Below are 25,836 nucleotides of genomic sequence, written 5' to 3' on the forward strand. Positions count from 1 at the left end.
GAACATTTACCAGAAAGAAAAAAAAAAAATCTCCAACATGCAGACTCTGAAAGGAAAGGCAGTAAGAGAGAGCCCTCCAGGATCTGGGGTTTAGAGAGCACCTCAAAACATTCACAAAAATGTAAGTTTCCATAATGTGCTCTCTAAGTATGTTCATAAGTTAATATTAGCAACATTTGATAAAAATAGTGCTCTCAAATGGACTGCTCTAGCCCAGCGTCTCTTGCCCATCCCTGCTATAAATTCTTCCGTCGTTGCCTTGTGCATGTGGAGCAGGTAAAGTCACAGCTGTTAGGTATTAACAAGGCAATTGAGAGGTTGCTACTTCCGGAAACATGCGAAATTTCAAACTGGACACAGATACATTTTTCTCTGTGTTCCTGACGTTGTTCTTCAAACTTCGCTCCAGGTAGCGCCGTTATGGCTGCCGTCTTTCCTTCCTTCCGTACGGGGGTACTGTAGAACTTGTGGCGAGCACAGTTGCCTAATCAACCCCAATGAGGGCAAATTCAGGTACTATTCATCTTACCAATATTTTACAGTTACCAACACCTGTTACAAAACCTCTGCCATCTGTGACAAAAAGGTTTTCTGGAATCCAAATGTGTGTAATGTGGCTTCACGACGCGGAGAGATACAAACGGCTGGCAGCTGACGGCGTGTGCTTAATGATCCCAAAGCTAACGGCCAGAAGGCATTCACACTAGATATAATTTCTCCTGCCTTTCTTGGAGTAGTAAAAAATAAGAGCGAGAGAAATAATAAAAGCAAAGACCAGAAACGCAATGAAGACGAGTAAAGACTTCCGGGTGTGAAAAAAGCTGCACTCGGCGCACAGGGCGTACTCCTCGGGACAAAACCTTCCCTGCGTTTCGGAACCCAGGAAGCCATTGTCGTCGATAATTTTCCTATAATGTCTCAGAGATGGTTTGGGCTCGAACTGATTCGCAGCGTAACGATAAAAGCCAAACTTCGGAGCTGAGCGATCACTAAGCGAATAAGCAAAGTAGCCACAAAGGTTGATTCCATCCAACACGTAGGCTAGGGAGACAAAGGGCAGGAGAGGATTTACTGAAATATTTTATACACAACTCGGCCTTTTTACACGGTTTTGGTGGATAACGAAAAGCCTCAATACCATCCAGTAAACTTCAGATTCATCAGATTTCACTGGTATAGAAGGAGCAGCAGGCTGCGTCCTGCCACCCAGCTAGCTTTACACCCAAAATAATCACATGGAAACTGTATTCTTTTAAACACTGCCTGAGTTTTAGCCTCTTATTGGCGAATTCTCATATCTTGCTTTAACCCATATTTAGTAATCTGTGTAGCACCATGAGGTGGTGTCTTTCCAGGAAGGATCTTAGCCTGCGTCCATCTTGGAGAGGAGAGGCATGGCGACTGCCTGAGGCATCTGCCTGACTCTGCTTTCTTTCTCCCACAATTCTGTTCTGTCTACTCCACCTACCTAATTTTCTGTCCTATTAAAGGGCCAAGGCAGTTTCTTTATTAACTAATGAAAGTAACACATAGACAGATGACCCTCCTCCATCACACTGAAAAAGGCTTTACAGAAGAACAAACTGGCAAATATCAAGACAGTATGGAAATACACTACGGAGCTGGTTTTGCACAACCAAACCTATGCTTGGTTTATTTTTAATACATCAAGCAGATAAGATGGCTCTAGGGGCAGCCACATCATTCACAATAAGTATGAGATATTTACCAACAGATAAAGGATAAAGGAATTGCGGCACATGCACATGGTGGGATTTCATTCAACCATGAGGTGTGAAAGGATGTCATTTACAGGAAAGTTGATGCAGCAGAGATCATTATGTTATAATAATGATCTAGCTGAGACTCAGACAAGTATCGCACATTTTCTCTTATGGCTCATATGTGGCACACACAGATGCACACACAGATGCACACACAGACACACACACACAGAGGACATGAAAGCAGTTACAGGATTATGAGTGCTGGAAGAATCTAAATTGAGGAGATGGGAGAACAAGAGAGTAATGGAGAGAAAGGAACAAAGGAGAGCAATTTCTTTCCATGTGCAGAACACACACACACACACACACATGTACAGACACACACATATACATAATGAGGCAAGACGGATCCTGGTACTCTGGCCCTTAGTCTTTCTGCCCCCTCTTCTGTGGTGTTCCCACAGCTTTAGGTGTAGGCGTTGCCCTGTGGATGTATTAATTGAGGTAGAGCACCCCGTGATCATTTGTTCTAGACATGACAGGAAAGCTGTAGCCATGAAATCTCACAATAGGGCTGCTTAAGTAAGATCTGCACAATAACACCACTAGTCTCCATGCCAGCTTGGATGGGCGAAGTCTCGCAAGGCCCCACCCCTAGATACAGAGCTGAAGGCAATCAATGGCTACTGGGGGAGAATCAATCTCTCCCCAAGAAGCTGCCTGATAAATCCAATTCCAAGTGACCAGCTCTACATACATGTACATACCAGCAACATTAAATGGACTTTGTGTGTGTGTGTGTGTGTGTGTGTGTGTAAACAATAACAAGGAAGAAGTCACAGAATTTGAGAGGGAGTGGGGGACACAGAAGGAGTTAGAAGTGGAAGGGGGACAGGGGAACATAAATGATACAAATATAGTACAAAAATAAACAATTTAAAAGGTTTCAATGTGATAAGAAAGTCTGGGATAATCTACAGGATGAGGGGGACTATCAAGAGATGGAGGGGGGATGATGGAGGACAGAGGGACGTGAATGAAAGCACTCTACAACGACACCACCCATATGAACAAAAATGTCATAAGGAGCTCCTTATTGCGTATGCTCACAAAACAATTTTTAAAAATAGGAAAGAAAAAAATTAAAAGAAAAGCTAAAGAAATAGAGAGAAAGAAAGACAGGCAGACGGAGGGAGGGAGGGAGGGATGGAGGGAGGGAGGGAGAGAGAGAGAGAGTCATCTGAAGCTAGGCTTTGTTAATTAATTCAGAGTGGGGCTGAAGACCCTGTCTCCACTTTCCCCTATGCTCTTTCCACCACAGGGGAGATGCTGTCTTTAGCTCTACTTGAGGATGGGCAGTGTTCCCGTCTTCATCAGGAACCACACGCTCTGATGGTGATGGCATTTCTGGGGTTGGGGGCAAAGGAGGCTCACCTTTCAGGGCCTCGTTCACGTAGTTCTCAACATAGTACATCCTCAGCGCGTCCTGCTCGGCGTGGGGATCATCATCTATGCCATTGGCTGTCACATACATGGGGAGGTCTCCATACTTGAACCTCAGCCAGCTGAGCACCTTGCGCAGCCCCCAAGGCACCACAGCCACCTGACTGGGAGAGTTGAGCCACGTGATGTCAGTCATCTCCTGTACCTCCAGGTAATCGTTGTATTTTATGGGATCCTCCCTTTCCCAGTCCACGAGGATGGTGGTGTAATGGCTCAACGCCAGGAAGTCAAAGGAACCCCTGATTAGCTTTGCCTCGTCTTCAGTGAAATACGGCAAAAGGAAATTGTTTTTTTGGTTCAACCAGTCTCTCATCACACGTGGATAATCTCCCGAGCCAAAAATAGGCTCTGCCAGCCAGCCAATATCAAATTCCAAAACTCTCTCGGCCACTTCTTTGTCCTTTTGAGAGAAAGGGCAGGCCGGTTCTATCCAGTCAGCCTGCAAGGCAATGGATATTTTGCCTTTCTGAGCCGCCCTAAACTTCTCGTCGTACAGGCGCCAAGCCAAGGCATGCGCTTTCAGGAGGTGATGGCCGGCACGGTAAGTCATGTTCCGTGTATTGGGTTCGTTTACGGTAATCCAGAATTTGACCCTGTGGCCCAGCTCTGTAAAGCACAGGTTCGCATAGTCTGCAAATGCCAGGGCCGTGTGTGGGTTCTCCCAGGCCCCGTGTTTGGCCAGTGCATGCGGCAGGCCTTGGTGCTGGGCTGCTGGTTGCCACAGGGCCACCACCGGAGTGATGTTGGCGTGCACCAGCTCGCTGATCACGCAGCGGTAGAAATGCAGAACCGTACGATTCACTTGGGTCTGGTTACCCAGAGGCAGGATCAGTGCCCAGTCCAGGGAGAAGCGAAAGTGGGTGACGTGCATTTCTCGAAGTAAGGCTATCTGAGGCCGGATGGCAGAGAAATCGACACAGTAGGGTTTTCTCTTTTTGGCTACAAGCCCATCCACTTTAATAAGCCTCTTACTGCGATGTACATCCCACAGGTAGATGTTCGGGTCGGTAAACTGAGAAAGAGTAGTGTCCACCTACAAAGAGCCAAGCACAGTTAGCTTCCTGGGCAGACCGGCAGAAACTCAGGCAATAATATCAACAACGTTAGCAAGCAAGAGATGCACACTTAGACTCTCATCCCGCCGAACGCTTAAACTGTTATTCACTAGAAAGAAAACATTACTCCCCCTCCCTTTTTTAATGTATATGGATATTACCCGTAGTTCTTGCTTATTCAAACGCTTACATTAAGATATGTTTTAAAGCTGGATTTCGTCACTTCAGAAAACAGACACTAGTGATTTCTACATGCAGGAAGTCTGTAAGTCTGTAGATTACAAGCAGAGAATTTTTCATTATTTTATTTTCATTAAAAAATTTTATGTAGTCCAGGCTAGACTCCCCTGCCTTAGCCTCTTGAATGCTGCAATTACAGGTAAGTGCCTCTGCAACTAGCATAGATGTTTTGCTTTTACTATAAGATGCCACTAATGGGGTGAGACTGCTCTTTGTTTATTTTTAAAGGCATACTTATTTTTTTTTGTTTTATGTGTATGGGTGTTTATCTACATGTGAGTCTGTGCACCACGTGCATGCAGTGTCCATAACGGTCAGAAGAGGGCATAGGATTCCCTGGAACTGGAGTGAGGTTGGTTGTAAGCTGTCATGTAGATTCTGGGAATCAAATCAGAGTCCTCTGCACAAGCAGCCAGTGCTCCTAACCACGGAGCCATCTCTCCAGTCCTAGGACTGCTTTTTTAGAGACAAACAAAGAAATGTGTTAAGAAAAAATAGGAATAGAGGAAAAATTGCTTATGAGTGGTTTAAAGTCAAGAAATGAAGTGACGCTAAACCGTGTTTGTTTAAAAAATTGTGCTCTGTATTGAGGCTTGTGTTGTTCTGGGTGCCAAATATGTGTAACCACTGCCTTTCGTTGGCCTGAAAGACAACAACAACAAAAAAACTTAGATAACACAATGATGATTAAAAAGTCTGAAAGTTTGCAAAGAAGTGGTATTATTGACACATGGTGTAATTTCTAGTTTTAGGTTTTGAGTTTCCTAAATTGGTTCTCTTTTTTTTTTTTTTTTTTTTTGGTAGCAGCATTAACAATAACCATGAGATATGTAAGCCTCCAAATCGAAAATAGTCTCTAGGAAAAGTAGGCCAAGTATGAGAGCAACATCATAAAACCTTGTGGCTTGCACAGAAAGGAAAATCCCCCCTGACACAGGCCACCCAACCTAAGCTGGATTTTGCTCAGAAATAATCCTCTGAGGACAGGAGCCTTCATCTGACCTGTCTCTAAGAGCAGGGAGTCTATGAACCCTGGTCTTGAATCCGTGGAGGAGGTTTTATCAGATGGTGTCAGCGAGCTGATCTCCTGATCTCCAAGGGGCGAGGCGGGGCGGGGCCAGGCCAGAGACTTTTTGACAAAGGAGAGCCGTGAACAGTCACCCCGCTGAGGGAAACTGCCTTTCTGGAAATTGGATCCTTGACTCACCCACCCGCGTTTCCCCGATGCTGAGAGAAGGCATCAGAGGTCCTTTTCCACCCCCGAACACCCACAAATGTATCCGCGTCTCAGCTTCACGAGAGAAAATAACCGCTTGAGTGCTCTTTTGCGGTTCAAGTCTTCAGAGCTTGAGACAACTTTTTTGAATTATTTTTATTCAGCTCTGAATGGGCTAAATTCACAACTTCTCTTCCCAGAATCATCCCAGAATAACAGTTTCTATTCAGTCTAACTAAAAACAAATATGAAAAACCATGACAAGATTTTGGGTGGTGGACTCCGTTCTCCAAAGTATGGGCCACTTAGAAATGAGTGTGTAGGCAAAAATCCATCTAACTTACTGCAATTGATTAACTTAGATTTTACTAAAAAGTAATATATGTATGTGTACATGTGTGTAATATATATAATCTTTGAGGAGGGATGGGTACAAAACATGAAAACATGTATTTAATTTGCTACTGATGAAAGTTTCTCCTCACGGGTGGACAGCAAAGAGCTCCATGCTCTGTGTAACCTGTCTCATCTCTGTGAACTAAGCCCATCCATGGCAATGAGCCGACAAACCCGCGAGCTGGGACACTGGGTCTAAGCAAAGGCGCCCTGTGACTACACCCACCAGCAAACTTCAACAGGTCTTATGCAGCTAGGTTATTTTAAAAGTCATGTGGGTGAAATGTTTGCCTCTGCTCTGGAGTTTGGAGAATTAGGCAGGAAGAAAAAGAGAAACTTTTATGGTTTAAAACTCACTTCTCAAAGTTTCTTGGTGCAGAAACTCAGGGACCAGCTAAGAAGGGTAGAAAGGATCGCAAGAGCAGAAATTGGGAAGGGTCAGAGACCAGCAGCATCTGCCAGCTGCACTGCATCCCTGCGCTCACGAGCCCACAGCAGCTGTGGCTGTCTTCCCAGAATCAAGCCAGGCAACATATCAGCATAAAATTCAAAAAGCTGCCACTCCTGAGGCGCTATGGGTAGATGATGGCTTCCAGGTGAGGGAAAGTTAATTTTCTTCAAAGATGTAACTCCTGGTAGGCCGACCATGTTCCAGTGGATGATCCTGCACCAGGACCACAAGGGTACAAATCAGGGTCCATACCTAGTTCAACGGGGGGGGGGGGGGGGGAAGGATGCGCAGTATAGGCTTGGGGGAAGTATGATGGATCTGGAAGAGGTTAGGAGGGTAGTAGGAGGAAAAATATGACCAAAATACACTGTATAAAATTCTCAAGGAATTAATAAAAATATTCTAAAAAAAAATCACTTCGACATCATAGAAGTGCTGAGCACTGCTTGTCAAAAAGACACCCCAGCTCGTCCTGAGAGAACCAAGAACTCCTTTTGTCTTTGTCGGCCAGGGAGTTGTCTTGAGAGGAACACTGACAACATGGGGAGAGCCAGCAGCAGGGTAGACAGAAGCCAGTGCTGGCTGTAGCCCTGTTTCCACCAGGGAGCTTCCAGAGCTCCCTGCAGCAGCATTGAGCGTGACTTTAAGTCGGGTACACAGAGGACACAGTGGGGCTTGAACATGAAGCGGGACAGACACCCTGAGTGGATGATCTCAAAGGACAGTACAACCCGAGAGAGGGGTTTGGGGCCACTGCATGTTTGATCTAAGATAAGATCCTGACCCAGCCGGAAGATCTGGGGCATGTGACTCAGTAACAGGGCCCAGAGGATACAAGGAGCTGCAAAATAAATAAACGAAAAACAGTGTTTCCAAGGTAAAAGAGAAATTCTCTCCTCATTTCTGGTTCTGATTGGGGCTGCCCTTCCCTTTCAAGAACACAGAACACTGCCTAGCCCCGCTCACTGTTTATCAGGTCCTCCCCCAGGGAACAGGGTGGGAGGAGGGTGGCTTCCCCACACAGCCCTGCCTCCTGGCACAGATGCGAACCTGAGTCTTCTCTGAACGCAAATGACTGAACCTGTCACTTGCCAGACTCCAGCCACTATGAGTGATGCATGTATGAACCTCCAGGGCAGGGGCATGGCCAGGAAGGACCTCTCCTGAGACAGAACCAAGACAGGTACCATCTAATCGATTCCTAGCTCCAACAAAAGCAAGAACGCAGGGGTTGTGGGAAGCCTCTAGCTTGTTCTCGTCCTCCTTCAACTTTCCCATTGCTGATATCTTAGAACCTACTTAAGCTTCACTGTAGATTCTGACAAAGTAGGAAAGGATGTTCCAGATGGCCTCGTACTGAGGGAGAGAGACGGAGAGATGGATCGGGAAGTCCCACCCTGAGAAGAATGGTACTGCCATGGTTGTCTACACACATACATCTCTGTGGTGTCATCCAGTCAGCATACCATCAATTCTAACAAATCTAAGAGAACTGAGTTAAATAGTCAAGGCTGATTAAGGCTCATGACTTTGGACCTCCTGGTCCATAATCAACGGACCTTATTGTTTGGGGACCACAGTGGGGGGCAAAGAGTAAGGCAAACTGCTCGAGTCGTGGTTAAGTAAGGAAAAACAGGAAGAGGACGTGGCAGAGGTCCTACTACCTCTTCTAGGACATGTCCTCTGTGACCTAAAAATCTCTCCTACTAGCTGCCAATAGCACCAAGCTGGAAAGCAAGACCCTAACAAGAAGCCCTGCAGAGCTATTCCAGGCCCTGGTGCAGCTCCAGCCGTTGTTATCCTGTTGTCTTCTGGGGGTAAAGGGGGTTTAAGTCCAAGATCACCTCTAGAATAAGCTACACAGTCTCAAAGCCAAAAGACCATGTACAGCGGCAGAGACAGAAGTGCATCAAGGATACACTATGTGCTTTCTAACAAAAGAAAGAATGTTGATGTCTATTAGAAGGCAAAGATCTATTCCAATAAGAAAGCCTCTCCTTGGGCCGACGCATTCTTCCAGATGTTTCTTCTGAAGCTACAACTTGTAGGACCAAGGAAGTGGCTAGAGGAGCAGTTCTCAACCTGTGGGGAGGGGGCCAGTGGCCCTTTCACAGGGAAAAGGCAGATAAGACCACCAGAAAACACAGATATTTATATTACAACTCATAACAGTAGCAAGACTGCAGTTGTGACAACAAAAATAATTTTATGGCTGGGGGGTTCACCACAACATGAGGGACTGTATTAAAGGGTCGCAGAGCGTCAGGAAGGTTGAGAACCACTCGGCTCAAAGAATCCAACTTGCTAAATCTCGAGGTCTGACTACAGACACCAAACTTCTGTCTTGATCTCTAGGGCAACCCGGAAACGCATACAAGGTTTTATATACAGCAGGCAATCAGGACGTGCGTACAGAAAGTGTTCAGTCAAACCATAAGAAACAAGTCCCTTTAAAATTGGGGAAAGGGCAAACAGTTAAGAGGACTAGCTACAGAGTTGATAATCAATACTGACTGGTCATTTAGAAGCATCCCTGTGCTGTCAATAAGCCACTGAAGCGCTGCTTTGCTCTCTTGAGGTGTTTCCTATGAGCCTGAACCAGGACATTTACAGCTCATTCTCGGCAGCTTCCCTGAAGCTCTCTGTATTTCCATGTTGTGTCTTCTTTATAAAAACCTTGACTTCTTAAACGGGGATTTCAACCATAACACTAAAGGAAGGCATCTTATCGTTATATTGCCTTGGCAGATCTTACATTTTTGGACCTACTGAAAAGTCCAAAAATGAAGATTGGAAGATCTTTGAAGAATGAAGCATTCTGGACTATGTGTTTCATCTGCTCACTAGGGAACCCACTTTGGTCCAAAGTCCAGATCCTGTGCCATGGCAAGAGCCTGGTAAGGATGTGCTACCCACTGGCAAGAGGCTTACTGACACTGCTGATGGGTTTTATTAGCTGACTTACTTGAACGTAGTTGTCAACAACTCCCCAAGCAAAGCCACAGGGAAATGTCCCTTCTAGGGGTTGATTTTCAGGTAAAGTAGGGAAGCCATTGTTCTCTATCAGCTTTTGGTAGAACAAGGCCGAAGACTTCGGCAACAGCTCCTTGTCCTGACTCAGAAAGTCGACATAGAAGAGTCCACGTCGGATGCTGTAGCCCCTGTGCCACTCGAAACCATCCATGAGGGACCAGGCAGTGTACCCAATGACGTCGACCCCATCCAGCCTGATGGCTGCAGAGGGAAGAGAGGACAAGAGCAACGTCATCCTCCACGGGGTTTTGTGTGATTTTTCCACTTAAAGAAACAAGGCAAAGGACTGGAGAGATGGCTGAGTGATTAAAAGCACTGGCTGTTCTTTCAGAAGACCCAGGTTTGGTTACCAGCACCCACATGGTGGCTCACAACTGGATCTGATGCCCCCTTTGGTGGGCATTAAATGCATGTTGTGCAATACACACATGCAAGCAAACGTTCACACACATAAAATAAAAATAAATAAAATCTTGAAAAAAAATTAAAGGAAGAAACACGTCAGGCATATTTCTTCTTGTTTGGTAAACAATTTTTTTTCCTGTTCACAAAAGGCTCTCATCAAATCTAGGTAAGTCCACCAATCAGTGTCTTCATAGACAGTTTTACCTCCGCAGTAGCAGACAGTTTCTCAATCCCAGAGGCTCTGGGATACCTTGTTCTCCCTACCCAGCGTATCAAGCATTGTGACTTGTGTCTTCTTTTCATTCCTGCCCTGTGGGTGGAACCAAGGGCCTTGGGATGCCAGGCACATACACTATACCTGACCCATTTCTCCAGTCTTTAACTCTCTGCCTTCTAACTCACCCAGATCATATCAGTATTCTTCCTGCTTTAAAAGGCACTTTATTATTGAAGGAGGGAGACAGTGGTGGTTATAAATGATCAATATACATTGTATAAATGTATGGAGGTTCCAAAGAATGAAAAAATTGAAGAAAAAGCATTTTATTCAGCTTAAACAAATGAACTAGAAACATGTACAGAGAACTAGAGAGCCTGAGATTTGTAATATTATATTTTATAACCTAACAATGTAGAAGAGAAACTGTGAGTTGACCAATTTTAAATATTAACCCTGTTTTGCTGTTTTATCAACAAATTATCAAAATTCCTTTTATGGAACTTTGAAAGTTAATTTTTAAGTTTCTAAAGGGCCCAAATGAGAGAAGTGTTACATAGATATTCTTGCTGCTGCCCAAATTATCCACATTGCAACAAAATTTATAAATCTACATTTTTCAGATAGTCTTAAAGGTGTGTGTATGTGAAGTATGTGTGCATGTTGTGTGTGTTATATTATGAAGTGAGTGTGTATATGTGTGTATGTATGATGTGTGGTATGTGTGTAATGTATGTGTGTGGTGTGTGTGATATGATGTGTGTATGTGTGTGCATGGTGCTGTGTGTGTATATGTTCTGTGTGTGTGTGTTGCTGTGTGTGTGATATTTGGTGTGTGTATGTGTGTATATGGTGTTGTGTGTATATGATGTGCTGTGTGTGTGATGCTGTGTGTGTGTATGATGTGGTGTGTATGTGTGTGTTGCTGTGTGTATATGACATGTGGTGTGTGTATGTACATGTGTAGAGGGTGCTGAGTTTGGGCAGGAAATAGGAATTTTACTTGAAAACCTACCTTTTAGGGTTTCCATTATAAACTTCTTGAGGTAATACATGTATTTTGCATCATCTCTTTTGGTGGTCCCTGAGACAAACCAACCATTTTCCACAATAAATATTTGAGGGTGGTTATATTCCAGATCTATCCAAGACAGGAGCTGCCTCAGGCTGGGAGATTCCAGTTGTCGGAACTTCATGTGAGGGTCCAGTAGTTGAAAACTCAAGGTCGGTCCAAAGGAAAGAGCAAAAAAGTCAGCAGTTCCCCTGACAAACCTCTTCTCAGACTCAGTAAAAGCAGGCAGAAGTGAGGAGAGGTTGCTCCTCATGCTCTCTGGGTAGTCCCCGTCGATAAATATGGGTTTGGCAAACCAGCCTAGCACAAAATCGAGAGACTTCTGGCACTCTCTGATGTTGTGGTCGGTCATTCTTCTAGGACTGATCCAGTGGGAACTCAAGGCAATGGACACCTGGCCTCCCTGAGTGGGGCGGAAGGAGGTGTTGTAGAGATGCCAGATTTTGGCATGAGCCTACGGAAAGAAAAACACAGTGAGTTTCTCCCTGACTTTGAAGAGATATGCAAGGCCCGCTGGAGCCTCCAGACCCACTGACACCTGACTTCCATCGGGCCCACCACAGAGCTCATCCACGGTACAGCAGTCAGAGACAGACAGACAGCTATTTCATGGAAGACCGCCCGACAGAGAACTGCCACCATGAGAGATTTCCAGTATGTTCTAGTGGCCAATGGAAAAATGTAAATCTGTTGTAGTGAGTGTATAATTATGGTTCACACTGGAAAAATTAATAAAATAAGAATTTGTTATAATAATAACTTACTGATAAGTTATCTTTGGATTATGTACTTTTAAATTAAGGGGTTTGATAAAAAAAAAAAAAAAAAAAAAAAAGAACCAATCTTCCATCCGTGACCATACCAAGAATTTCTAAGTAGGATTATATGTTTTTTCCTAAGAGACGGGGAGTTTCCAAATGGACTCCAGTTGTTTGAGTCAATCGACTATTTCTCATTCCCATCGCCAGAATCCTAAGACATGTTCTCACAATCCTTGTTTTTCCCCTCTGAATCAACATCATAAATTGAAAGATGAACCCTAGTATCCTGGCTCATCCTCCAGAGGGCTGAGACAATACTGGCTCCTCGAAGTGCGGGAGACAAACCAGGAGCAAGAGACAACCGAACACAGCTGTGAGGACCTGGGCTACCAAGGCGTGGCCGGCAGTCCCCGGAGTGTTGCTTTACACGGCCAACTGTGTGTTTCCAGAAAAAAATGCTGCTTGTTCCTTTTTGACTTAACACTGGAGCTAATCTGGGCTTCATTCCCTCTTTACCCTTGAACTCCTTGATTAATTCTTCCTATTCTCCTACAAATACACGGGCTGTTTGTCAGTCTTTTATTCCTCCAACACACATTTGGGCAACCCCCCTCCGCTTGCTGCTTGGCGCTGCGTAGTTTCCAGAGTTACTGATCCAGTGTCCCTCTCACCGCATGAACCGGAGGACCTTCCGCTCGCTACTCCAAATACCCTCTTCACTTTCCTCTGATATTCTTCTGGTTTGTCTCAGCGCAGGCACCCAAGAATGGCCTTCATCACTCACCTTCCAAGTTCAGCGAACCGTTCAATGAAGCGAATTTGTTTACATCTCTCATGTTGACTTTCTTTAGCAATATGCCCCGTTTTCACCGAGGGCAATATTTCATGATCTGAAGCAGCTGTCTCTAAGCTAAGACAAGAATAAAAACTGAACTGTTGAGCAAGGCAACAACAGCTTTGGCCTGTAGGACTGGAGCGCTAAGACAGTCTGTCCCTCCCTCCTCACCGCCGTCGGTTCGCCTTTGAATCCCGGTGTCCTGAATCTAATAGGCACAGAACAGGGGCAGAACCGGAAGAACTACTCGGGAGGATGATACCGCACTGTCCAGGCCGGCCTGGGCTGTAGGGTGAGCCCGTCTCCAAACCTTTACAAAGGAGAAGAGGGAGGGGAGGAGAGAAGGCAGGAACACTGGGGTATAGCTCAGTTTTATAGCATTTACTAGCTCATAAAACGCCCTAGCTTTAAACAAACAAAAAACACCAAAGAAGAAAATGAACTGCCCTTTCATGCAACAATAGAGATTGACCTAAAAGATGTTCTCTAGAGCAAAGGAGTCAGAATCCAAAGGACACTCACGCTGTCAGGTGAGCCATTTGCAAACCTCTAGTGACCGGAAGAAGAACAGTGGCTCCCTGTGGAGGATGAGGACCAGTGAGGAGTTACAGGAAGTTCTAAGACTCTGTGCCTCTCTCTACAGGGGATTTGTCACACGGATGAACAGTGTTCCAGATGGCTTCTCTGCTGCTGTGACAAAAGACCCACCAGAAGCAGCTGGGGAAGGGAAGGGTTCCTTTGGCTCCCAGGTCCATTATTGGGGGAAAGCAACGCAGGAACCTCGAGGCACAGTCTAAAGCCGAGACCCCAGAGGAAATTTCTGGCTTGCTCAGCCAGCTTTCTGATAGAGCCCAGGCTTAGCTGCCCAGATATGGGGCTGCCCACCATGCACTGGGCCCTCTTTCATTAATGAAGAAAGGCCACACAGACATGCCTGCAGAACAACCTGAGGGAGGCAATCCCCCAGCTGAGGCTCCTCTTCCAAGGGGTATTAAGTTGACAAACAAGATTATCCATCACACATGGGGTTGCCAAAGTTCATCAGATTGAGAGCAAAAGACTGAAGATTTATAGGGAAACAGATCGTGAGTACACTACTAGCCATAAAGATAGTCAGAGTTGTAAATTACCCAGGGTTTATGTGACAAGAAACACCGGTTTCTTCTGAAACATAAATTCAACTCTGCGACGACAGGGATAATTCATTACTTTTTTTTTTTTAAATCTGTTATTTTGTTTTTATTTATTTGTTTGTTTGTTTATTGGTTTTTCAAGGCAGGGTTTCTCTGTAGCTTTGCAGCTTGTCCTGGAACTAGCTCTTGTAGACCAGGCTGGCCTCGAACTCACAGATTCCCACCTGCCTCTGCTTCCTGAGTGCTGGGATTAAAGCCGTGCGCCACCACTGCCCAGCATTTTTTTTTTTTAGTTATTTTGTTTTTAATTACAAGAGTCAATGCTTATTCATTTGTGCAACAAATATTACACTCTGCGCTTTGCTGAGAGGTTCAAAGACCAGTATCTTCTCGTGGAGCTTATATCCCAGGGAAGAGATGGACAGAGAAAGGAGGGTGGCAGGTGCCAGGGTGGGAAGGGGTTAGACTCGAAGGGCTGGCAGGGCATCGCTTGAGGAAAGGTCCAGCCAATAAAAAGTAACTACAGCAAGGGTCAGGGGCTAATGGCAGGGCATCCAGGCAGAGCTGACTGATCGTCTAAGGGAACAGACTCAGATGGTCCCAGTTCTGCACCCTTCCGAGCCTTGTCACCACAGACCAGCTTAGGTACCAACTCGGCTTCTCTGTTAGAGGGCTAGAGAGCTGGCTCAGCCATTAAAGGATAGGCTCACAACCAAAATATAAAATAGGAATAGCAATGATATCTTCTATTCCCATCCTTGTGAGAATTAAGGAAGTTGATACTAGTTGACTACGCCTAATCCCCCAAAACCCTAACTCCGAAATGCTCCAAAATTCAACATTCATTGAGACCCAGTATAACCACCACAGGTGAAAACGCCCATCAGCCTTCACATCAGAGTTCTCCGTCAAAAGGCAGATGCCCTGCAAAAACTGGCCTGAGGAAATCACTGCACACAACACAAAAATGGATCTTGTGTCGACTGGCATTCCACCCCAAGATATCGCATTGTGTATATGAAAACGTCGCAGAGTCCAGGATGTGAATGACTTCTCGTCTCAGCCACTTGGGGAGAGGCTTACTCAGTCTTTGCGTGGGTGGCTGCCATTGTGACTGCTGCCTAGGAGGCACCATGTGTTTATCCCTCGACTGCAGTCACAATGCCATTTGCGTTATGATTTTCACAAGATGGCTGGATATGAGGTAGAGAATGGGAAGCCAGCAGGGAACCCAACCTACCAGTTAGGCAGCTGCTGCAATAATGATAGTGCCGGGCAAAAGATGAAGGCCCTTTGGGCCACTGGTCCAAATGAGATGTAATGATGAACAAGGAGATGCTGACTGTGGCCAGCCTGAAGCTATCACTGATGGTGGGATTAGTGTAGCCGATGTGCTGGATGCCACACGTAGGGTGTGAGAGAGGAAGACAACAAAGGAGGCCCCAAGTCAAGATGATCAAATTCTCTTCAAGTCACAGAATCGCTGTCTCGAGGAAGAAAGCCAGGTGTTTGAAGGCAAAGGTAAAAATGTCCCAGGTGATGCTAGCACTCGTTCTAACACATCTTGGGGACCACATTCACTGGGTCATTTTGTTGTGACTGTTTCTTAGATTTTAAAAATTCAAATGGAATAATTCTTAGAAGATTAATTTAATTTAATCCTGAGAAAATTAATATAAAATCTTAATTAAATTAACTGAGGCCAACAATGAAAGAATTGAAATGCGGCCCATAAATAGAAAGTAATTCAGTTATCCGTGTGTGCCACTCTGCATCCAAGAGCGGTGGCATAAGGCCCCAGGGAACCTTAAGAGGACAAACAATTGAGACATTTTAGGGAAACATGGGGTTGGTGTTTGTTTTTGCTTTCTTCCCCTCAACTTTAAGAACAGCAACACATTTGAGGACTTTCTCAAGGTCACTGCTGTGTTGCATGAGTTACACAAGCTAGCTGACTGGCCTAATGCCCATGTTTATAGAGCAAATTATCCTCTTATTTGTATCAGCACAATTCTGTGGATTATAAACTGCAGTTCCTTAACAGAATTTCAATCAGTCTCTTACAAAACACTCATCTAATGATTTTCCCAAAATAAACCTTCTGTATTTTCCATCCACAGAACAGCCAGCCGTCTCTACACAGAGCCCCTTAAAATTGCAGAGCCAAACCTAACACCCAGGTAGACAAACAGAATGACTAGCCTTGCCTTTACTGAGGACGTCTGTGTGTGTGTGTGTGTCTGTGTGTGTCTGTGTGGTATGTGTGTGTATATGGTGTGTGTGCTGTGTGTCTGTATGTGGTTTGTGTGGTGTGTATGGTGTACGTGTGTGGCGTGTGTGTGGTGTATGTGTCTGTGTTTGTGATGTGCACGTGTAGTGTGTTGTGGTGTACATGTAGTGTATGTGTACCTCTGGTATCACTCCTCAGGGGCTTCCCATCTGTTTTTTGAGACAGTGTCTGTCACTGGCCTGGAACCCAGCAGCTATTCTAAGGTGGCTGAACCTGTGACCCCCCGGGACCCCCGGGACCCCGGGACCAGCCTCTCTCTGTCTCTTCAGTACTGAGGTTACAAGAACATGAACTGTGACTTTTTTTGTTTTCACATAGGTTCTATGGACAAAACTCAAGCAAGTACCTTACTGACTACAGCATCACCCAGCCTTCTACTTAGGACTCTGTTCAGTCACTTCTTTTTGTGGCTATGATAAAGACACCAAGACCAGAAGCAATTTGTGGAGGAGAGGGTTTATTTGGCTATCCTGCCACACATCCCTACCACCGTCCATCACCGAGGGAAGTCAGGGCAGAAACTAATTGAATTATGCTGACCTACAGATAATCGTATAGAGTGTTAGCCAACTCATGGGATTATACACATGTATAAAGCTAGCATACATAGGACGGGTGTCTTAGTTGGATTTCTGTTGCTGTCATAGACCAGAACCAGAAAGAGCTTGTGGAGAAAAGGGTTTCTTTCGGCTTATACCTCATGTTACACTCCATCCATCACTGAGGGACCTCAGGACAGTAACTCAAACAGGAGCTGAAGCAGAGACCACAGAAGAACGTTGCTTACTGGCTTGCCCCCTGGCTTATTCTGTCTGCCTCATTATACAACCCAGTAGCACTTGCCCAGGGGGAACACTGCTGACCATGGGCTGGACCCTCCCACATAAACCCTTCACCAAGAGGATACCAATCTTCTGAGGGTATGTTATCAGTTGAAGTCCCCTCTTCTCAGTTGACTCAAATGTGTCAAGGTGACCAAAAACAAAACAACCTAGCACAGCATTTTCAAGGATTTGTACCAAGGGCATGATTGCTATCTATTGTCTCTCCTAGAAGATCACAGACATTTCTAATGCTTTCCTATTTCGCTGATTTTTCTGTTATGTAATGAGTACATATTGCTCATCACTTGAAAAAAAATATCCTAAAGTCCTAGATTTCCAAGCTTACAGAATTTCCGCTGCAAATTCCCCCACTGCTCTGTTTCTCTACACGGATACTCATCTATCCTGATTGTTTAGCTGTTTTCAGTTTCTCACTAGCTGGAAGTCTTGGATCGTTGGGATAATTAAATCCTGGCATTCAGCAATTATTGATTCGGTGATCCCCTCTTCCTGCATCTTTCAGTCATCCCTCACGTTCCAGATAAATAGTATAGCTAGAAATACTTACTTTGTTCTCAGAGTTCCTAAATTATTAACGCCAGAAGGTCTAGGGCAGAGGTTCTCAACTGGTGGGGTTGCAACTCCTTTGGGGGCCTCATATCAGATATCCTGCATATCAGATGCTTACGATTCATAACGGTAGCAAAATTGTGGCTATGGAGTTGGAATGAAATAATGTTATGGCTGGAGGTCACCACGATATGAGGAACTGTATTAGAAGAGCACCGTGTTAGGAAGGTTGAGAACCACTGCTCTAGCGATTCCTGTTTATTGTCTGCCAAGTGGTCTCCTTGATGGAATTGTTCTTCTTGACTGGGTTTTATTTCACCAAATCACCTGGACCTCTACAAAAGAAACGTAAGATCATAGTGCTTGACTCAAGCAACTGGGCTCTCTTCTCAAGCCGGTGCCACCTTTTAGGAAAGTCGTGTTGGGAGCAGAAAATCTCTACAGCATGGTTTGTTTAATATCACAATCAGAGACCATAGATGGAAGGTGCAGATCTAAGAATGTGCCCAGTGTGCTGCGAAAATAACGCTATCCACATAGTTAGCATAAATGACTAACAGTTTATGGCTTTTAGTTGCTACTTTTTTTTTTTGTTTTGTTTTGTTTTTGTTTTTTCGAGACAGGGTTTCCCTGTAGTTTCTAGAGCCTGTCCTGGAACTAGCTCTTGTAGACCAGGCTGGCCTTGAACTCAGAGATCCGCCTGCCTCTGCCTCCCAAGTGCTGGGATTAAAGGCGTGCGCCACCACCACCCGGCTTTTAGAAAGTAAGCTTACAATAGAGATTATGGGAGCAGAATATGAAAAGGTGATTGATTGATTGCTTATAAATGTAAAAAAAAATGTTGGGTTTTGTTTGTTTGCTTGTTTGGACATAGGCTCTCAGTATGTAGGCCTGGCTGTCCTGGAGCTCACAAAGTAGACCGAGCTGGTCTGAAACTCACAGAGATCCACCTGCCTCTGCCTCCCGAGCGCTGGTGTGCGCCACCACACCCGGCATGAAAAGTTCTGCATGTGAAGTGAAGTGGGTTGGACAGGAGTACCGGAGGAGCTGGATCTGGGATGGTGGTCAAAGTCTCGGTGCTCAAGTCATCTGCTGCGGCAAAAAGTGGGAACAGCTGCAGGCTGGGATGAATTCTCCTCCAAAGCATAGCCACTACTACAGTGCTGACTAAGGTGACAGCTGTAGGACTTCTGAGAGGTGGCTCGAAGCACAGCATGGAAAGCACATTGTTCCCGCACCCACCATCCAGCATCGACTGGGAGGCAGGGTAGGCTCCAGCAAGCATCATCTGGCTTCAGCGGCCTGGTGCAGGATATTCCTGTCTGGGACCAGCGTGACTGCTCCACACCTACTCCCCCTGTGCACCAGTCCTGGCATTCCCACAGTAATTACTAAGGAGCAGTGTGTGTATGTGTGTGGGCGTGTCTGTGCATGCATACATGTATGTGGTATGTAAGTGTGTCTGTTTGCAAGAGAAAAAGAAAAGCAGCGTTTCACGCTACTGAAACAGGGGAGCAACATCCTGAAGTCTGGCCCTTGAAGCTCTTTCTCAGTTCCATATCCTCATCAAGCCCAGCTTTTCCTTCAGCGGATCCCAGCCCAGCTTCATCAAATGCATATATTTGCATATATTTACATGTTTACTTCTCATTTTCACATTCAGCTAAAGTGCGCTAGCAATGCACCGTAATGAAAGCCAGGGCAGGGTTTTCAATCAAGCTGTGGCTTCGGAGTTTTGTTACCTGAGATGGTCTTGCCTTGGTTTTGCTGAGTAGGGTAAGTAAAAGGTCTTTTTCACTGGCTTCAAAATTCTTCAAAGGAAGCCAGGTATAGTAGAACACACCATAAATCCCAGCACTCAGGAGGCAGAGGCAAACAGATCTCTGATTTTGAGGCCAGCCTGGTCTATACAGGGAGTTACAGGACAGACAGACATATATATCATAAACATATACATATATATACATATATCACACACACCACACACACACACACATATATCTTCAAAGAATGGAAAATTTTCATAGCTCACACTGGACAAACACATCAGTAAATCTTAGATAAAGGTTTGTGCCTTAGTATTTATCTGTGCAGAGCTTGACAACAGTCACTAAATCATTCTACCTGATACTAAATCACATTGCTACAAAAATTATTCTAGGACTTGGAGAGGTGGCATTGTGGTTAAGCCACTCTTGTGGAAGACTTGGCTTCTGTTCCCAGCACCCACGTGGTGGCTCCCAACCGTCTATGACTCCTCTCCTAATGGGCACAGCGCCCTCACCTGGTCTCCTCAGGTACTACCTGTATGTGATGCCCAGACATACACACAGGCAAAATCCACATACATAAAAAATAAATAACCTAAAATAAATCATCCCCAAATCCCTGATGTTAGATTGTTAATAAAATATCCCAGCTCACAGCCAGAATTGTCACTGGACTAGATGGCAAGCCCACTGTCGTGACCGGAGACATGGAAGAGTGCCAATATTCCAGTTTGTACCTCTGTTTTTCTAATTGTTTTTCTAATGGCAGAGAACCGTGAAGGAACAGGGAGGGAGGCGCACGGTTAGATGAAGACCGGAGACAAGACTGTGAGATCAGAGATAAAGTGCCACCTCAAGGTGAGCAGAGGTCACCCATAGTCCTTCTGACCTCTCCCGTCAACGTCTGTCACAATCATCGCCCCTGTCATTCTGGAATACCCTCACCAAACCACTCCTTTTGGCTTTCAGCAACAGAGGCAAGTGTTTTTCTCCCATAACTGCCACCTCTACTTTCTGCATGCTCTCCTTTCTCACCAGGTTCTTCTGCTTTGAATCAGACACCGGAGCAGCCTGCTCTCCCTGAGCCTTCCTAGTGATCCTCCCAAAGGCTCCCTGACTTTTTAAATTGCTCGCTTCCACTTACAGGCAAAAACATGTCAACTCAACGGGGAAGAAATGACAAGTGGATGCGTTTCTCCGTCAACAGACAGGGTAAAGATTACAGAAAAATGTAATGTGCTTTATGGATTTGTGGCTAGTAAACAGCAATCCGTCTGCCCTCCCACCTTCTTCCCATTGACCTGTTTGTGGTGGAATGCTACTCAGGCCACAGGCTGTGGAGTCACCCCAAGTGTGGCCTTGACAGCTCTGACCACTGAAGTAGACATGATACAGTACATTTGATGACAGTGGCACCGCTTCTGGGGCCTTCTGTGTTCTGCCAGCAAGGGGAGTGACAGGCATCAACAAACACATTAAAATGCATTAGAATGCAGCGGGTGCTTCAAGGAGGAGGAGGGGGAGGAAGAGGAGAAGGGGGAGGAGAAGGAAAAGGGAGGAAGGGAGGAGGGGGAGGAAGAGGAGGAGGAGAGGAAGAAGGTGAGAAAGAGGAGAAGGAGGAATAAGAGAAGAAAAAGGAAAAGGAGAGGGAGGAAGAGGAGGAGGAAGAAGGAAAGGAAAAGAGGGAGAAAGAAGAGGAAGGGGAGGAGGGGACTGAGGGAGAAGGAGGAACACAAAGACCTGGTGTGTCAAAGAGTGGAGCTATTTTTCAGAGATGTTTGGTTTTGTTCTGTTTGGGGGGGCACTGTTTGGTGGCGCTCACCAGAGTCTTTATGCTCCATTGCTATGATGTGGTTTTAACCTCTTTATTTCTGTCTCCACAGAGGAGACATTGCATGTACCCTTACCAGCAGCATTTCCCTTGCTCTCCATTATCTGGAAGGTGATGCCCACTTTCAGGGATTTTCAATTCCCTTACCCTTGGCAAATAGCACCCCGGAATAATCAGAGAACAAGACTGGCCAGGCAGGTTTGCCTCGAGGCCTCAGCCCCAGACACAGGCAATCCTGCCCTGTCCAGACGCAGGAAAATGTTCCTTACAACCTGCCTTTGTGATCAAACATAATTCTCAAAGATTATCTTCATCATTAAAAGAAAAAGCTGCTGATGTCTTTGGTCTTTGCCCAGATTAATTTTCTAACGTTTATCCAGGGGTTTTAATAGCAGCACCTGAGCCTCTTGGCTTCACAGTGTTGATCTGTCATAACACAGAAAGAACTGGCTTCTAGTTGGGGGGTTCACAAGAACTCTCAGATCATATTTTCGGGAACCATTGTCATCCCAGAGTGGTGGAGGGGTTTGTTTGTTTTCTTTTTCTAAAGTGGGCCCTAATGAGCCTTCTCTTCAGAAGCTGAGCTATCAAGCCCATGAAACTCTTTCTGTAGAGTTTCACCAGCAGCACCTGTGAGTTTCACGTTTCTGGGTCTCCCAGAAGCACCTCCCCATTCTCTGCCTGGAAGTTATCGCCTTTACTTCCTGTTCAGTTGAGCTGTTTTAAACGGGAGGTCAGAATGTTTTGGTGCAGAAGTGAGCTTCCTAATTTCTTTGAAGATGTGTTGGCTTTATGAAACTAAATGCCTCTCTGTATCAAGGTCTCTGGTTCTGTGGCTAGAAAAGCAGGGTGAGGCAGAGAGAAGAAAACAAGACCCCCAAACACAACAGCAGGACCCTTGGAGTGGCTAAAGTCTGAGTGGGGGACCAGAGGCAGAAGGGAAGCCAAATTTGCACAGTGTCTGACCCCCTGTCTCTAGAGCAAGGGACTCGGCAAGACAGCTGCTTCCTCTGTCTTCCCCTGGCACAAAAGGGACATTTTAAACATGAAGAGAAAGAAAAAGAATGCAGCATTGTGTTCCATGGCCTGGTGTGCTCCTACGGACTGGCCTCCTTTTGCATGTGCTCTCTGGTTACCAAAGACAGCAAGTCTATAGGAATCTGCATCCATTCCAAATCCATCAACTCCAAGAGGGGCCTCAGAGAACCGGCACTGGGTCATGCAGGAGCCATCAGACACCCTGAAAGATCACAGAACCCTGGGCACTTCGAGGATGACAATTTTCTTTTTAAAAGATTTATTTCAGTTATATGTGTATGAGTGTATGCCTGCATGTATGTATGTGCACGGGGTACATGCAGTGAAGGAGACCAGAAGGTGGCATCAGATCCCCCGAAAACTGGTGTGAACTGCCATGTGTGTCCTCTCAGGTCCTCCACAAGAGCAACCGTCTTAACCACTGAGCCATTTCTCCAGCCCTAAACGTCTTCATTTTAAAGGGGAGCAAATGTAAACCTCATAGTAACAACCCATGAGCAAATTGTAATTAAAGAGAAAAGCCAAAGGAAAGATAATTGGAAACCAACACAAATTAATAGAATTAGTCTAGTAAATTAGCCTCAAATAATTTGATAGTATTGTAGTGTTCGCCTAGCAACAACACAATAGTTAAATCTCTAGATACCATAAGTTTATAAACCATCGTGTGACGTGCTTGGGGTTAAAAATCTATACACAACATAGTATAGATTTTGCTTAAAGAACAGCATTTTGAAGGCATTCTATGGTAAAAAAAAATTGATGGTTGCTTCTTAATGACAAGGACTGATAGAAATTTGGAACACTGACTAATGGGAGGGCTCTGCTTGAGAAGGTGACGCACACTGTCCCCCAGGGTGTACTCATAGCGCTGTTCCTCTTTCGCTGTAATCAGACACGGAAATTCACAAGACATCATGCTGAAAACACGGAAATGTTCCAACGCTTGACTCAAAATGAGTTCTATGGGCTGGACTGCTATAAATGTTATGACTAGCCAAATTAATTTTTAAAGTGATGATTAAAAAATGCCTATATTCTTTTTATTTTTATGGCAGTGATAAATGTTTATGCTTTAAAAAGTCAAATAGTGGTGCTGACGAGATGGCTCAGCAGTTAAGAGCCTTGGTTGCTCTTGCCCCAAGTTCAATTCCCAGCACCCACATGGCTGCTCACAACTGTCTGTAACTTCAGTTCAAGAGACTCCAATGCACTCTTCTGGCCTCCGTGGGCAATGCATGCACATGGTGTATATATACATAGACATGCAATCAAACACATAGACATAAAATAAAGATAACTCTTGAGTTATCTAGATGAAAAATTACATCCTTTGTCCTCCTCAACCCAGTTCTCCCGAGCTCTCCTCCACAGAGGAAAAAAAAAAACCCACTATGCAATCACGACTTTTTGGGTTTTAATTTACTGCTCACGCACTCTTATTGTAGACAGTATCCACCGGTGTCCTGTTTCACGGAAGCTAACAGGGTAGCCCTCGTATACTGACAAATCAGCCTTGCAAATTTTTGGCTTCACTAACATCCAGGACAGGCTTATTCCACCATCGTAAGTATTAGTCACAGATGAGCCATGCGGCAATGAAGCCCCTTTTCCTGAGTTTCGTTTTCTGTGAGGTTAGCAGTCACCTCGCTTTTTCATTTGCACGGGTTTCTTTGTGCGCGTGGCTCACTGATCTTACCATCCCCAGCATCTGTGCAGCACAGACTCCCGCTGGCTCACACCGACCTGGAGACATATTTCAGGACTCCTCCTCCTTTCTGCTCTGGCTCTTCTGTGCCTGCAGCATAGCTCGCCTCCCGGGCCAGCACTTCCCCATTACCTTCCAGGCTTAACCGTAGTCTCTGCACACCGTGCTTCCTGCGTTCTGTTTTGTGATTTTACGTGGAAGTTCTTCTCTAGTCCAGCGCTTCTCAGCCTTCCTAGTGCTGTGACCTTTTAACACAGTTCCTCATGTGTGCTGACCCCCAACCATGAAATTATTGCATTGCTACTTCAGAACAGTAATTTTGCTACTTTTATGAATCATAATGTAAATATCTGCTATGTGACCCCTTTGGGGGTTGAGACCAACAGGTTGAGAACCACTGCTCCAGATACTTCCTGAGAAAGGACTCATAGGAAAAAAAATTTTTTTGGTTGATGGTGTGGTAGTTTTGTTGGTGGTGGTGGTTATAGGAGAATTTCCGTATTTTATACTCATGCGTGACAGTATAGTAAGTTCTAGGTTGGAAATAATTATCTATCTATCTATCTATCATCTATCTATCTATCATCTATCTATCTATCATCTATCTATCTATCATCTATCTATCTATCTATCATCTATCTATCTATCTATCTATCTATCTATCCATCTATCTATCTATCTATCTATCTATCTATCTATCTATCTATCTATCTATCTATCTATCTATCAGCTTTTTGAGACAGGAATTTCTCTGTGTAGCCCTGGCAGTCCTGGAACTCACTCTGTAGACCAGGTTGCCCTCGAACTCACAGAGATCCACCTGCCTTTACCTCCTGAGTGCTGGGATTACAGGTGTGCACCACCACCACCCGGCTGGCAATATTTTCATTGGGATGGTATTGCTCACTGGTCTTTGTGGTGGCCATGACAATATGTCACCTGGCCCTCCTGCCGTAAGGAGCACAGTTGGCCAATGGCACCAGCTGTCACCTCATTGAGGGCACTGCTGCAGCTGTGCTGGGGCCATGCTTCTCATTGGCTGTTCCCAAAGGACAGACAGAAAATGTCAGGGGTGATGCAGACATTGCAGTAAGACACAGACTCCCACCACGAGCACTGTTGGCTCAGGAAGCGCCACTGGCTCGGCAGACCTTTCTTAGATTCAGACACACATCTGAGACCCTTCCCACGAGTCCCCCCACCCCTTCTTGCCCTTTCCAGATACCACATTGCATAAGAGCTAAAGAGTGGCTCCATTCTCTGGCCCCTTCCTCTTTATCATGCATAACTGTTTCCCAGGTGGGTTTTCTGCCCATTTATTCATTCCTGCCTTGACATCCGCTTCTCAGAGGACACAAACTAACACAGGTGGGTTTACAGAGCCAAATCACTGCCCCGAAGAGAAGAACGCTGGCACAAGCAATATGTTGAGGTAGATAGTTCCCTAGTACAGCCCCTGCTGATGAATATTTCACCTGGGGTAACCTGGGAAAATGGCCTGCTGAGGGACGCACATTGTAAACGTAGTGGCTCGGGCATTCCAACACCAGCAAGGAAAAAAAGAGATGAGCCGACCACTTCCTTCTGCATGGCATTGAGGTCTGCCAGCGAGAGGAAACTAAGAGCCTTTACCAAACAGCTGAAGCTTGGTGTGAAAGCCACAGGTTCTCACAGGTTTCATAGAGTCTGCAGGGAGTGGGGCCAGAGGAAGCTGAGAGACATAAGCAAGCAGGAGCAAGCAGCATGTTATTCCAGCTACGCA

General features: G+C 45.3%; 1 protein-coding gene across 1 annotated transcript in view; it reads right to left on the reverse strand.

Annotated features, from left to right (window-relative positions):
* Positions 1 to 703: 703 nt before the first annotated feature.
* The window catches only part of Kl (klotho), a 38,047-nt gene continuing 12,914 nt past the window's right edge, over positions 704 to 25,836 (reverse strand). The window contains exons 2-5 of the mRNA XM_038344505.1: positions 11,259 to 11,769; positions 9,554 to 9,822; positions 3,162 to 4,263; positions 704 to 1,041 (exon numbers count right to left, since the gene is read on the reverse strand). Of these exons, the coding sequence (XP_038200433.1) occupies positions 704 to 1,041; positions 3,162 to 4,263; positions 9,554 to 9,822; positions 11,259 to 11,769 (2,220 nt within the window). The remainder of the gene's footprint in view (positions 1,042 to 3,161; positions 4,264 to 9,553; positions 9,823 to 11,258; positions 11,770 to 25,836) is intronic.

Source organism: Arvicola amphibius, chromosome 10 (assembly GCF_903992535.2).
Source record: "Arvicola amphibius chromosome 10, mArvAmp1.2, whole genome shotgun sequence".
NCBI classification, from domain to species: Eukaryota; Metazoa; Chordata; class Mammalia; order Rodentia; family Cricetidae; genus Arvicola; species Arvicola amphibius.